We start from the raw sequence: 14,211 nt of genomic DNA on the forward strand, positions 1-14,211 counted from the left end.
GATTTTTTTTTCCCTGCTTCCAGAGCTTTGTCCCAGGACTGGGTCTTTCTTCTGGAGGCTGAAGAGCCCAATGCCCTCTCTCTGAGCTTTGCCTTCGTAGATCCAATCTCACTGAAACTCATACTGCAGATAACTTTTGTTAGTTCTGGCTCAAGACAGAAACAAAGTAAATACAAAGTACAAGGAAGCCTGCTCCAGGGGGTTGGCAGCTCTACTATATCTACTGGGCGGCGTCTTTACACATTTCTGTAAAATCTCAGGAAGCTGTATATTTGACTGTATATTTAACACAACTAAAAAGAAATTTTTCCTGTGCTAAGTAGGCTGCCATCGACTATTGCCTCGCTATAATCGGGGCTGTGCTGGGCATTTGTTAATATTTCACTGTTATTCTGTCAATCTGAGGCTCAGAGAGGGCAAGTCACTTGGCAAAATTCACACAGCAATAAAGACCAGAGACAGAATGGCTTCGAGTGGGTCTAAAGGGAATATCTAGGGGCCAGCCGCTGGGGCGGGCAGGTTGTCACAATCTCTTCACAGAATAAGATACCGTGGCGATCTAGAGGCTGGCCTGGGTCCGTGAATCGTCGCGTGGAAAGTGGGGACTGCCTCTCCAGCTCGGTAGGCAAGGCAAGGCGAGCCTCCTAGCCGGGCATATCCGCTGCCCACCGCTTTCCCCGCAGCGGTGCCCCGCGGAGGACCAGGACGGCCACCCTGCCGCCCCGCACGCCTGGTCCCGCCGCGACCTACCTGGGTGTACGGCCCGCTGCCGGCTGGACCCGTGGCCCGGGTCGCCCGCGCTGCCCTCGCTCATCACGGCTCGGCGAGGACCCTCCAGCCGCCTGCCGGCGGCCCTGCCTTGTCGGGTTCCAGATGACGTCACAGAGGCGGGCGGGGCCGTTCCCACGGGCGCGGGGTGGGGACCGGCTACCTCCAGGAGCCTCTCAGTCTTCTTTCTCAGTCTCCTTCTCCCCTCCCCTTGGTCCCTCCCTCCCCTTTCCTACTCTCTCGGTGCGCCCTCCCCTTCTTCTTCCCCCCTCCCCTCCCCTTTCTCTTTCTCTCCCTCCCTCTCTTCTGGTACTCTGAGACCCAGGTTGGCCTTGAGCTCCTAATCTCCTGCCTCCACCTCCCAAGTGCTTGGATTACAAGTCCCACTATTGTAAATTGTCACTTGGTAGCAAGTGTGGAACAGAAAGTGTGGAACGTTGCCCTTTGGGTTCGTGTGTGTGTGTGTGTATGTGTGTGACACATGCATAACTAAGACAGTCAATGTGTACCTTACACGCTATATATCAATGTATGTGTGTGTAGATGGCTGTCTAGAGGGTGCAGTCAACTTGCATGGTTACCGGAGGGAAGGGCAGGTGGGGGATTTGCTACATATGTTCTTCCTAGAAATGTTCTCATTCACCAACACCCCATACATATATATACATGTACAGCTAAAACGTAAAATTAAAGTAATGAATGGGGCCAGTAAGATGAATCAGCAGGTAAAGGTGTTTGCCACCAAGCCTGGCAGCCTGAGTTCTAGCCTCAGAATCCATAGGGTAGAAGGAGAAGATGGGCTCTCACAGATGTCCCCTGCATGCATACAGGCACAAAAGAAATACGAATAAATGAAATTTGGAAAATATTCTTTTAAAGAAGAAAGTGGGATTTTAGAGATGCTTCGTTGGTTAAGAGCGTTTCCTGCTCTTCCAGAGGATTGGGGTTCAATCCCCAACACCCACAACCACCCTGAACGCCAACTCCAGGGAACTCTCTTCCAACCTCCACAGGCACCTGACACACCGTACATGCTCATGCAAACACACATACACATAAATAAAAAGTTAAAAAGAAGAACTTGGGAGACAGATGGATCTGTAAATGTGAGCCAGCCTGATCTACATAGCAAGTTCCAGGCCAGCCACGGCGACATAGTGATACCCTGTCTGGAAGGAGGAGAAGGAACAAGGAGGAATTGGGACTTGATGGATGGAGTGGCTGTCCCACCTTCTCAGGAGGCTGAAGCGGGAAGATTGAGCCCAAGAACTCAAGGCCAGCCTGGACAACACAGGAACCTCCACAAAAAAAGAAAGTGGATCAGAGGAGGACCAGGGACGAGCAGGTGGCAACAGGGCAGAGCAAGACTGCTATTTTGAGAATTACTAAAAGGCTCAGACGCCAGCTGGCACCGGAGACCATTAGCAGTGGCAGTGAAAGCAGCCAAGCGGGATCACCACGTCTGTTTGAAGGTCACCTGGCTTCCCAGTGTCCCTCCCTGTGCTCTTCACCCTCTGAATTTTCCTACACTGTGCCCTCATCCTCCCATGTCAGTTAGATAGTGTCTGCTGACCTCTGGCTGTTTACATAGTTTCTGTCCTTTTAGTTTCTCTGGCTTACTGAATGATTAATACAGGATATTAACATTAATTTAAAAAAATATTGCCAGCCATGGTGACGCAGGCTTGGAACTCCAGAGCTCTAGAGACAGAGGCAGCACTATTATGAGTTCAAGTCCAGCCTGGGCTATATAGCAAAACCTGACTCAAAACAAATAAATAAGAAAACTGAACTAGAATATAAAGAATATGACCCAATGGTAGTGAGGAGTGTTCCAGCAGGCACCAGCTTACTCCTGTATGAGTTGCAATCCATCTCCAGGGCCTGGGCTGTTTCTCCCCAAATAGAAACATTTCCTATGGCTTTCCTTCATCTTCCAACCCACTTCCACGTTTCCATCTCATTATTTCCAGCTAATTTTAATTTATGATTATGGATGTTTGTGTCTGCACACCATGTGTGTGCCTGGTACCAGTGGAGACCAGAAGAGGGCATCATGTCCCCCAGAAATGGAGTTGCAGACAGTTGTGAGCTTCCATGTGGGTGCTGGGACCCAAACCAGGGTCTCAGGAAGAAAGCCAATGTTCATAACTGTTCAGTCATTTCTCTAGACCCTCGAAGTGTTGTGTTGTTGTTGTTGTTTTGTTGTTGTTGTTGTTGTTAGGGTCTCATCAGCCCAGGCTGGCCATGAGCTCATTATACAGCCAAGGGTAACCTTGAACTTCCCCCTGCCCCTCCTAAGTGCTGGAATTGCAAATGTGTACCACCATGACCAACTTCACTGTCAACTCTTCCAGAAAACTGTATTTGTAATAAGAAAATAGAGATCACTGAGTTGAATGTGTTCATTTGAGGCTAGCTTGCATAGTGAGAACTGTGTCAAAAACAAAGAGGGGGCAGAGAAGGGAAAGAGAGAGGAATCACAATGGATGCTATCACCATCACCACCGCCGCTGCTGCCACCAGTGTGTGCAGTGTTTTGTGTTTATGCAGGTGCATATGCACAGTATGTGGAGACCAGAGGTCACCTTTGGGTCTTACATCTCAGGAGCTCTCTGCCTTGCCTTAGTTAGCTTTCTTTTTCTTTCTTTCTTTCTTTCTTTCTTTCTTTCTTTCTTTCTTTCTTTCTTTCTTTCTTTTCTTTCTTTTCTTTCTTTCTTTTCTTTTCTTTTTCTTTTTTTTCTTTTCTTTTTCTTTTTTTTAGACAGGGTTTCTCTGTATAGCCCTGGCTGTCCTGGAACTCACTTTGTAGACCAGGCTAGCCTCAAACTCAGAAATCCACCTGCCTCTGCCTCCCGAGTACTGGGGTTAAAGGTGTGTACCACCACGCCTAGCACTTAGTTAATTTTCTTTTTCTTTTTTTTCCCCAAAGATTCATTTATTATTATTAGGTGACTTCTGATATACCAGAAGAGGGCATCAGATCTCATCATGGGTGGTTGTTAGCCACCATGTGGTTGCTGGGATTTGAACTCAGGACCTTCGGAAGAGCAGTCAGTGCTCTTAGCCGCTGAGCCATCTCACCAGCCCCTTAGTTAATTTTCTAATGCTGTGATAAAATGCCACAACCAACGCAACTTATAGAAGAAAGAGTTTATTTGGGGATTATGGTTTCAAAGGATTAGCGTCTGTGATGGCAGAGTGGAGGTAGCAGACAGTGGGCAGCCGAAGCAGCCATTGAGAGCTCACATCTCCATCTACAAGGCAGGAGGCCGAGAGGGCTCATTCCAAATGGCATAAATCTTTTGAAACCTTAAAGTCTGCTCTTAGTAACACCTCCTCCAATAGGGCCACGCCTCCTCGTCCTTCCCAAACAGTTCCCCCAACTGGAGATCAAGTATGAGCCTGTAGAAGCCATTCTCATTCAAATCACCACCCTGTGATACAGTCAGGATCACACTTACGAGGGCCCAGCAATTTCAAAGTTTAGAGGTTGGAGGGGCGCTTAATGCATAGCATCAGGACCTGCTGTGTGTCCATCTCGCAGACTCTTTCTTCTCCAGTGCACCCCCAGGCTCTCAGAACTACTCTTTGTAGGAGGCAAGATCCCCTACCTGGAGAGCCACAAATCTTGGTTAGTGCTTGGTGATTTTAGGATACCACCTCCCTTCTATGAACCTGTTTTTCATGACAGTGTGTTTCAGTGACACAGGATTTAGTTAGACTTGCTGGCCAGGAGCCTCAGGGACCCTCCTGTCTCTGCTCCTAAGACTGTGATTACAAGAACATTGTACAACCTAGGTCTGGCTCTATTTCCCAGGCTGGCTCCAAGTGTACAAAGCTCCTCTCTCAGTGCTAGGATCCTCCCCTCCCAAAGTGCTAGGATGACAGGCAGATGCCACCACGCCCAGCTGGAAGCTGCCATTTTGAAACCTCTTATCTGGCACACACACTTTAATTCTCTGTTTGACTAGACTCTCACTAGACAAGTGGAAGTCACCAAGCATATACATTTATTAAAATCCCTATCATTGCAGCACTTAAGAATAGACAAGCCCAATAGCTATGTGGATTAGGGCCATGATGGGGGTGACACCTGCCTGGGGGCTAGTTTGAGAGCGTTGGTGAGCTAGGAATACTTTTGCTCTGAAGGGTGGAAGTGAGGGTTGATCCCCAGCACCAAGATACCAGTAATCCTATCCCTCACAATGGCCATCCTGCCTCCCAGAAACTTGGAAACAAAACCCTGAACCGCTGGCTGGAGCAGTGGTTCTGGTGTTAACAGAGCGCACTGCTCTTCCAGACAACTCACGCTTGATCATCGCATCCCTGTAGGACAGGTCACAGTTGCCTGTAGCTTCAGCTCCATGGGATCCAACATGCTGTTCTGCTAAGAGCCCACACATGTACATGGCAAATACACACAGATACATAGAGTGCACATATATAAAAATTAGTAGGGCTGTAGAGAGGGTTCAGCAATTAATAACATGTATCACTCTTATAGAGTGTGATTGTTTGGTTCTCTGTACCTGTGGCAGCCGGCTCACAGGAACTCCAGTTCCAGGGGATTGGACACCTCTGGCCACTGCAGGAACCTGTACTATGTACACATACCCACCCTCATATATATAAATATGCATTTATTTATTTACAATAATTGTTATTATTAATAATAAATATTTACTATAAATAAATGTTTATTATATTTATTAATAATAAATATTTATTGTATTTATTAATATATATTCATTAATAATAATTGTTATTATTGTTAATTGTTATTATTTACAAAAATTGTTTACAAATTGAGTCAAGAGCCTGCATCGCAGGAACAGCTGTCTGGTATTTCTACTTCCTCTTTGACAAGAACTGAATTTTCTAGGAACACAACACCTTAGGATTTAGTCTCCAGTGTTGTCTTGGTCTTCACTGTCTGTATCACTGCACATCTGCATCAGTGCACATCTGCATCAGTGCACATCTGCATCAGTGCACATCTGCATCAGTCCACATCTGCATCAGTTCACATCTGCATCAGTGCACATCTGCATCAGTTCACATCTGCATCAGTGCACATCTGTAGATGCACCATCAGTGGGGTTCCCCCCACCCCGAAAGTCCTGAGGACACTTGCAGAACACTGTCCTTTAAGCACAGTGGCCACTACCATCTTCATCAGAGCAGCTGTCTGATGACCCAAAAGGGACCCTCAAGATCAGGTCTGTGGAAGTTTCCTCAGAGATAGTGGACCTGGGAAGTAAGTAAGACCCTCACTGAGGCTCCAGCTGGATGCAATTCTGTCCCTGCTGTCTGTGAAAGAGTATACCCATGGAAGAAGGATAATTGGGGGTGGGGGAGGTGTTTATACAGCTTAGCTATGCAGGGCTGGGACTTGGAAGTGATGTGGGGGCTTGGCTAATGGTCATAGGCCACTAGGGGTGGGTCTTTAGAAGTTATAACCCAGGGCTGATCCATTGTGTGGTGGGTTGAAGATGCTTGGCCCAGAGATTGGCACTATTAGGAATTGTGGCCCTGTTGAAATATGTGTGTCACTGTGGTCATGAGCTTTAAGATCCTTATCCTAAGCCGAGCAAGATGGCATAAGCCTTTAATCCCAGCACTTGGGAGGCAGAGGCAGGCGGATTTCTGAGTTCGAGGCCAGCCTCGTCTACAAAGTGAGTTTCAGGACAGCCAGGGCTACACAGAGAAACCCTGTCTCAAAAAAAAAAAAAAAAAATCCTTATCCTAGCTGCCTGGAAACAAGCTTTCTTGTAGCAAGCAGCTGTCAGATGAAGATGTAGCCTCTCAGCTTCTCCTGTACCATGCCTGCCTGGATGCTACCATGCTCCCACCTTCATGATAATGGACTGAACCTCTAAACCTGTAAGATAGCCCCAGTTAAATATTGTCCTTTATAAGAGTTGCCTTGGTCATGGTGTCTGCTCACAGCAGTAAAACCCTAACTAAGACAATCACTACGTGACTGAGCTACTCCCTCCTACCACTACATGCCAGTCTACCATGCCAGTCTACCATGCCAGTCTAGTCTACCATGCCAGTCTAGTCTACCATGCCAGCCTACCATGCCAGCCTACCATGCCAGTCTACCGTGCCAGTCTACCGTGTCAGTCTACCATGCCAGTCTACCGTGGTGGGCTGAAATCCCTTTGAAACCATGAGCCCAAGCAACTCTTTCCTCCTTCATTGTTATACATTTTGACCACAGCAATAAGACAAATAACACACCTGGCCTTTTTCCTGGCAGACCTGCATGCATTCCCTACCCTCCTTGACCCTTGACCCTCTTCTCTAGGCCTCCTTCTCTTGTGGCATTTACCATTCTTTAACAGCTTGCCTTCCTGGTAATTGTGGCATTATTGTGGCTGTCAGCCTACCCCAGTACAACAGAACGTAAGTCCCATGGTAGGAATGGTCTGTGGTCATGGCAGATCACCAAGAAGTTCATTAGGCTTGTGGGAATTAATGGATGGAGGAGGGGAGACTCTTTCTCTCAGAGATTGCTCAATAACTATTACTCATTCATTCATTTTACTGGTATTGGAATTCTGTCGGGACTCCACCCCCCACAGTTAGCTGGCAAAAGCCAGGTAGGCCTGGCCCACTATAAAAGGGGCTGCTTGCCCCCTCCCCTCTCTCTTGTCTCTCTTCTCTTGCCTCTTGCTCTCCCTCTCTCTGCATTCCCTTCCTCCATTTCCCCACGTGGCCATGGCCAGCCTCTACTTCTATACTCTCTCTCTCTCTCTCTCTCTCTCTCTGTGTCTCTCTCTGTCTCTACTACCCTCTTGACTCTCCTCCCCATGCCCTAAATAAACTCTATTCTACACTATACCATCATGTGGCTGGTCCCTCAAGGAGAAGGGATGCCTTGGCATGAGCCTGTCAAGGCGTCCCCTTCCCCATACCTCACCACACCCCCCATAAAACATATTCTTATACCCTTTTTTTCTTAATAATCTTTTTATAACAACTGGCGTGTTTGTTTTGTTTTGTTTTTGAGAAGTGGAAAGGGAAGGAGTCAGAGTCTCATGCATCCCATGTATCCATCCCATCAAATCCACTATGAATGATCTTGAACTTCTAACCTACCTGCCTCTGCTTCCTAAGTGCTGGGGTTGCAGGTGTACACTGCCATTCTGTTTTATGAGTGTGGGGCTCAAACCCCAGGATTCTTTCATGCTGGATAAATTACTAATGAAGCTGTATTCCTGGCTCTTTTTGTTTTGAGACAGATCTCATTATGCAGTTTATCCTTGCCTCAAGCTAGATTCCCCTGCCTCAGCCTCCCAGGCAGTGCTTTGGCAGGAACTCACACCACCAACCCTAATGAAACCTGGTGCCTCCTCGTGTGCTGGGTGAGTGCTCTCTGGTGGGCTTTCTGTGCCTCTGTCACTTTCACAGTGTGTACTTGAGCCTAACGGAGCACTGGACTCTTCCATATAGCAGAATTTGGTAGAGTAAGCTGGCATACTTTTCTCATGGTAAGTGGCCTTTTACTATGGGGTGTCCACCATGATTCCTCAGGACAGACAGAAGGAGTGTCCCTCCTCTCTTCCACACTCTGGCCTCCTCACTTCCCAAGGTCCCCCACAGATGTACTTCCGGTCCATCTGGAAAACATTTCCCTCCTACGGAGGTAATGACTTCCGCCTGTACCCATTCCCATCAGCCCTGCTACACTGTCCTGCTCTGAGTTCTGACTACTCTCTGTCTCTAGGGAGGACTTGGCTGAAATCTCCGAGGCAGGAGATGAATCCTGATGAGAGCCAAAGTTTCTCTGAGGTGGCTCATGGCCTAGACGCTGCTGCCCAGAACGCTGTGAGTGGGGGAAGGGAAAGTTCCCTTTGGCTATTGTTGCAGACAGACAGCAGGACACCAGCACACACACTCAGCAGCTGCCCTCGTGGGTATTTGTTATAAGGCTGTTGAGCTCCAAGGGCTCCTTTTGGGAGGACCATGCTGTTCTGGTATGTCATCATTCCAACTTTCTCATGGTAAGCTGTCATTTCCAGAGAGAGAGAGAGTGAAAAATGAGACAGCCTTGGATCAGCAAATGGTTCTTCACTCACTGGCTGTGCGATCCAAGGCTTGTTACTAAGCCTCTCTGTGCTTCTGCTCTCTCATCTATTTTCTCCCCTTTCCTTCTTTCCTCTTTTAGATAAGAGCTTGCTAGGTAACCCAGGCAGGCTTTAAACTTAAAATATTCCTGCTTCAAGCCACCAGAGTTCAGGGATCATGGGTCTGCATGACCAAACCTGACTCTCTTCCTATATCAGTGGTATCTGTTCCTCTGTTTAAAAAAAGCATTAGCTGGACCTGGATTGTGCAGACAGGGAGAGGTGTGGGTTTGACTCCTAATGTGACCTGGGTATCTGGGAGCTATAACCAAGGAGCAGGCTGGAGGTTGCTGATAGGAAATTACCAGGACAGAATATTAGAGCTGTATTAGTTAAGTTGCTCTGAGCAGATTGGAGGAGGGAGGACTTAGTTTATTCCAGATTTCAGAGGCGTTGGTCCAACTTCTATCATGCTGGCCAAGAAGCAGAGAGAGGGATGGTAGCAAGAAAGAGGTGAGGGCAGAGCATCTCGCGTCCACCCCTGCTTCCTCCCAGGGGTGCCATCTAGATGGGAATTCATCAAAATACAAGGTCAGAACCTGCAGTATCTAACTGTGAGCAATCTGTCACACACACAGCAGGATGGAATGTCTCATTAATCATGAGGTGATTCGAACTCCAATCAGGACGACTGTGGCGACTAGCCACCACAGGGAGTTAAGGAGGTTTCTATCTAGGCTGAGCTGATGAAACTGTCACTGCAGATAGATCAGGTGACAGATACCATCTAGGAAGGAGGCCCACTCAGTGAGGGGCAGCAGGTATTAGGGCTCCTTCTTCCTAAATGACTGTGCAAGGCTCTCTGGCAACACTAGAGTTCACAGGGGAGAATACAGGCAGGCTCTGGAGTTGGTTAGGAGCCTTACAGTTAGGCTACACAAAGAATCTTAGTCATCTCTGTTCAGCTCAGATCTAAGAGGCAGAGGCAGGGCACTGAGCTCAGAGTTATATGTAAATCTGAGTCTAGAGAGGACCCGCTGAGCTTTCTAGGTTCGTAAGTCCCAGAACAAATAATTGGACCAGGGTGAGAAAAAAGTAGAGGTGCTGATGGACCCCCACCTGGGAGTGTGGTGAGTCTCTAAGGCCTCTCCTCTCGGGAGAGTGCCTTGGGTGAGCTTGGTTTGTTCCTCATAGCCCTGGTGAGGGAGGAGTTCCCAGGCCTTCCGCCAACTGGCTTCTTTCATATGCTAATCTCCCCTCCAGCCCTATTCTGCCAACAGTTGCTGTAACAGAAGACCACCCCTCCTCCCAAATTGGGTGCTTTATATAGAAAAAAATATATCGTTCACACAGTCTCCAGCTGGGAAGGGACATCTGTTCAGTGAAGAGGAACAAATACAGCTTCTGGAACATTCCTGTGAAGCAAATTGCCTGGGTGCTTCAAAGATATCAATAGCTGGAGTGGGGGCGGGGCAGGGGCAGGGGTGAGGTGGGAAGCTCTGTAAAGCTCTTGCATAGTAAACAGGAGGTCCTGAGTTCCACCCCCAACCCTGGGGGGTGGGGCAAGGAAACAACAAGAGTCGGGGTTGGCTGAAGCAAGGGAGGAGGAGGGGACAACTGGACTAAAGTAGAGTAACATGGAACTGATGGTTCACAGCCGACCTCCTCTGCTTTCCTCTGTTGGTGCTGGCTATTAGTGCGAGCAGGAAGGTCCTTGGGATTTCCCAGCACACAAAGCTGAGAGAGTACTGAAGAGCTGCCATAGGGGACTGGGGAGGGATGGCTCAGTGGGTGACGCACTTGCTGCAGAAGCCTGAGCATCCGAGGTTGGACCCTCAGCATCCACGTAAAATTGGGCTCAGTCTGTAATCTCGGCTCCTACCTCGAGAAGACGGCCAGAAGTAGCCTGGGGAGTCCCTAGGCCAGCTCGGGAATGCAGCTGTGAGCACCAGACTCAGCTTCCCACAGGTAGAAGGAAGGCAAATGTCTCTCGCTGAACCTTGAACTCATCCGGCCACCAGTAAACCCTAAGTGTTTTCCTCTTTCTAGCCCATGCCCCACAACCCTCACCCCAGAATGGGGTTACAGTGTGAGTGCAGCCACCCGTGGCTTAGTGCTGGGGATTTGAACTCATGTCCCCATGATTGCAGCAAGTGCTCTTACTCACTGAGCCCCTCTGATTTAAAGACGCTTGTCTTAATTAAAGGCATGCTGTGCTAGCATTAAATAAACGGGGCTGTCTGGTGCTTTCAGGTTCGTCTTGGAGTCTGCGTGTGGGATTCTTACGGTTCTCTGATGGACCCAGTCACGCCAGCCAGCATGGCACAGAAGCAATGTAGGTCGTGTGGCCCTGAGGTCAAGCAGACCCAGAACTGGCTCTGTAGGGCAATGTTACATAAGTTCCCTTTGTCTCTGTCTGAATTACCTCCCCGTGTCTAGATTTCCGTGTCTTTAAACTTAAGACACGCTATGACTATGTTTTCTGGACCGGACTGGGAGACCAGAGCTCAAGCACTCTGTTATCCTGTCACATGATTGAGTGCATGATATCACGTGCCAGGTGGGCACCTAATTTGAGCTTCTTTGACCAGTGAGTCCCTTCCGTAGACTGGGCTAGATCCCTTCCTAGTCGTCTTTCCTTGACGAAGCCTCCCTTTTCTGCCTCACCCTAGAGGCAAGTAGCCACAAGAGGGAGCCAGAGAGCAGGCATGGGAACCGGTCAGGCCAGCTGGGGAACTTTGCCAAGTTTGTATTGATGGCACGCGCGCGCGACTCTGCAGAGGTAAACACCATCCTCCCAGGAGAGGGCAGACTAAATCTTGGTTATAATGAGTGTTTCCGAAGGTGGCCAGGGTTCTGCTAGGTCTCTGGGAGCCTGATCTCCGGCTGCTACGGACCGGTCACAGTTTCTGGAAAAAAAACCCACCAAGTCAAATCCCTTAGTGTCCCAGAGTCACCACCTTTCAAGTAGTGCTTTATGGTCTTTTTCAGGCTAGCTGAGGATATTTGGGCAGAGATTTGGGTGGGGCATTTATTCCGGTTTTGTTTGTTTGTTTATTATTTTTAAAAAGTGTTTTACTATGTGGTCCCAACTGGCCTGGAACTCCTTTTGTAGCACAAGCTGTCCTAAAACTCACAGGTCCACCTGCCCCCACTTCAGTGCTGGGATTAAAGGCATGAGCCACCATGCCTTGCCTTGCCATGTGGGCCTTTAAAAAAATGCCTCAATGAAGACAAATGTGCTTACATTTTAAACTTATTTCTCTCTCTCTCTCTCTCTCTCTCTCTCTCTCTCTCTCTCTCTGTGTGTGTGTGTGTGTGTGTGTGTGTGTGTGTGTGTAAGTCAGACAACTATTTTTAGTAGGTAGTAAATTCCTCCACCTTTATACCATGTGGGTAGAAGTCAGGCAAGCGTGGATTCAAACCCCTTTATCCAACTGAGCGGTCTTGCGTGTATGTTAAAGAACTATGTCTATAACCATATCGTGATCTTCTTGGTCGCAGAACTAGGTAATAATAGCCTCTGAGATAAACAGGCAACAGAGTCTGTTTGCTGGTACAGTGCTTCCTTAGGGACCCTGCTGTGCCTGACACACCATGTCCCCCCTGCAATAGTCAGAACGACAGCTGGGTGGTACTGAAGCAGACACACACACACACACACACACATTTCTTAACAGTAACGGAAAGCAAATGGCTTGCAACTTATCATCCTCATCCTTCAGGTGCAGTTCAACGGAGAAGAGCCACGGCGCTATGTGGCTTGTCTCCGGAACGTCCTCATCTGGGGAACGCCACCTCAGCACCCCCTCAGCGCCCCAAAGCTTCTGTCTGTGGTTGTTTCCTGTGCGAGTACAACTCGGAGCATTCAAGCTGTTGTACCAGACTCATCTTGCCCAGTGTCAGAATCTCTTGTTCAAGACAGGCTGGGTGTGAAGCATGCCTATAGTCCTGGCACATCAGGAGCTCAAGGCCGGTCCAGCTACTTGAGACCCGTGTGAGAGCTTAGAAGGTAAAGGTGCTTGCTGCTGTGCTTGACAGCGTGACGGAAAACAAGAATGGACCCCTACATGTTGTTCTTGGATCTCCATACATGTTCCCATGGACCCCCAATAAATAAAATGTAATTAAAAAAAAAACCTCTCTGTTTTGTTATGAAATTTCCCCTCTGTAGCTCTGGCTGCTTTAAACTTTCAGCAATCCTCCTGCCTCAGTCTCGTAAGTGCAGATTACAAGCCTGGGCCAACAGTCTGGCTGACGTTTTCCTTCCTATTGAAAGGCAGGATTTCACTAAGTCACAGGGACTGTCTTGGAAAGATCTGGGATGACAGGCTGGGTCACCACCCTGACCACTTGGTTTGTTATTGGATGGACAGTGTCGCTCTAGTGGTGAGTGGCAGGGTGCTCCTCACTGTGGTGTCTGATTCTGTGTCTGATTCTGGTGATCCGAATCTCCATGTGACTCTGCATTTCTTTAGATTCCCACAGTGTGGCCGGCAAAGCTTTTGGAGCTAGTCGCTCCAGCCCCAATGCCTTCCGGCATCCCCTGGGGACTCCATGGCCCTGGCTTCTGCTGAGCGGAGGGGTGGGGCTTTCATGGGAGACAGTAGTGTGTGTACACTGGAACGAGCAGTAGTTGTCTATAGCCACCGTCTTCAGGGACCTGCTGGATGCTAAGAATACTGTAGCCGGCCCCTGGATACTAGGACGACACGCGGCAGCCTGCGCACAGTCCTAGGTCCTAGCTGGAGCACACTGTGAGTGTGAGAGAGGCGCTGCGCCCGGGTGAGACGGTTGCCCTGCACGGAGGGTAGCGGCTGTGGCACGGAAGCAGGAGCTACGCAGGTGGATTGGGTGAAAGTGGGGCGGGGAGCAGGGGGGAGCGGGAGCGGGGCGGGCGGATCTAGGAGCTAAGGGCCCCGGCAGCCTCTGCACCCCAACAGCAGCGCTGGCCTTCTGTGGTAGCAAAAAACGGGGTAGGATTGTCTAAACTGCAATTTGCATGAGAATATCTTCAAGATCAATTTCCTTTCTTAAGAAAGTCCCATAGCCACAGGTCCAAAACCCCGAACGTGTCTAAGCCAATATCAAAAAACTTCTCCCTTCCTGCCTGTCTTCCCCTGCGACCGCTTACCGCCAGGTCTGGAGGGCACCTGCGGCCAACGCAAGAACCATCTCACAATGTCTAGGGCAGAGTCCCTGGCTAGATGGGATGGTTTCCAGAAGAGAGAGACTGGGTGGAACTTGTGTGTCTCCTATACTTGGGGTTCTCTTGTGTGAAACGGGGAGAGTTCTGGGACGCTACTGCTAAGCACCCTAAGATGACAAAATGCCCAAACTCTAATACGGCAGAAATCAGGAAACG

At 48.9% G+C, this 14,211-nt stretch overlaps 2 protein-coding genes and 1 long non-coding RNA gene across 8 annotated transcripts in view; 2 read left to right on the forward strand and 1 right to left on the reverse strand.

Annotated features, from left to right (window-relative positions):
• The window catches only part of Tmc7 (transmembrane channel-like gene family 7), a 48,989-nt gene extending 48,013 nt beyond the window's left edge, over positions 1–976 (reverse strand). Inside the window, exon 1 of one of the 2 annotated variants that reach the window (XR_003946428.1) lies at positions 751–976. Coding sequence is in view for 1 of the 2 variants with exons in the window: in NM_172476.4 (NP_766064.2) it covers positions 751–814 (64 nt within the window). In the remaining variant the exon portion in view is untranslated. The remainder of the gene's footprint in view (positions 1–750) is intronic. The other variant, NM_172476.4, reaches the window with a different exon arrangement.
• A 7,455-nt stretch (positions 977–8,431) lies between these two features.
• B230311B06Rik (RIKEN cDNA B230311B06 gene) lies at positions 8,432–12,985 on the forward strand. Of its 4 annotated transcripts, none has more exons than NR_169120.1 (3): positions 8,432–8,607; positions 11,100–11,181; positions 12,572–12,985. It is a non-coding gene; the product is annotated as an RIKEN cDNA B230311B06 gene (long non-coding RNA). The 4 variants fall into 4 exon arrangements; NR_169122.1 differs by lacking the exon at positions 8,432–8,607 and adding an exon at positions 8,639–8,783; NR_169123.1 differs by lacking the exon at positions 8,432–8,607 and adding an exon at positions 8,639–8,756.
• Positions 12,986–13,443: 458 nt separating this feature from the next.
• Tmc5 (transmembrane channel-like gene family 5) overlaps positions 13,444–14,211 on the forward strand; it is a 77,789-nt gene continuing 77,021 nt past the window's right edge. Inside the window, exon 1 of one of the 2 annotated variants that reach the window (NM_001105252.1) lies at positions 13,444–13,691. The gene's annotated coding sequence lies outside the window, so the exon portion shown is untranslated. The remainder of the gene's footprint in view (positions 13,692–14,211) is intronic. The other variant, XM_011241924.3, reaches the window with a different exon arrangement.

This window comes from Mus musculus, chromosome 7, assembly GCF_000001635.26.
Source record: "Mus musculus strain C57BL/6J chromosome 7, GRCm38.p6 C57BL/6J".
Lineage (NCBI taxonomy): Eukaryota > Metazoa > Chordata > Mammalia > Rodentia > Muridae > Mus > Mus musculus.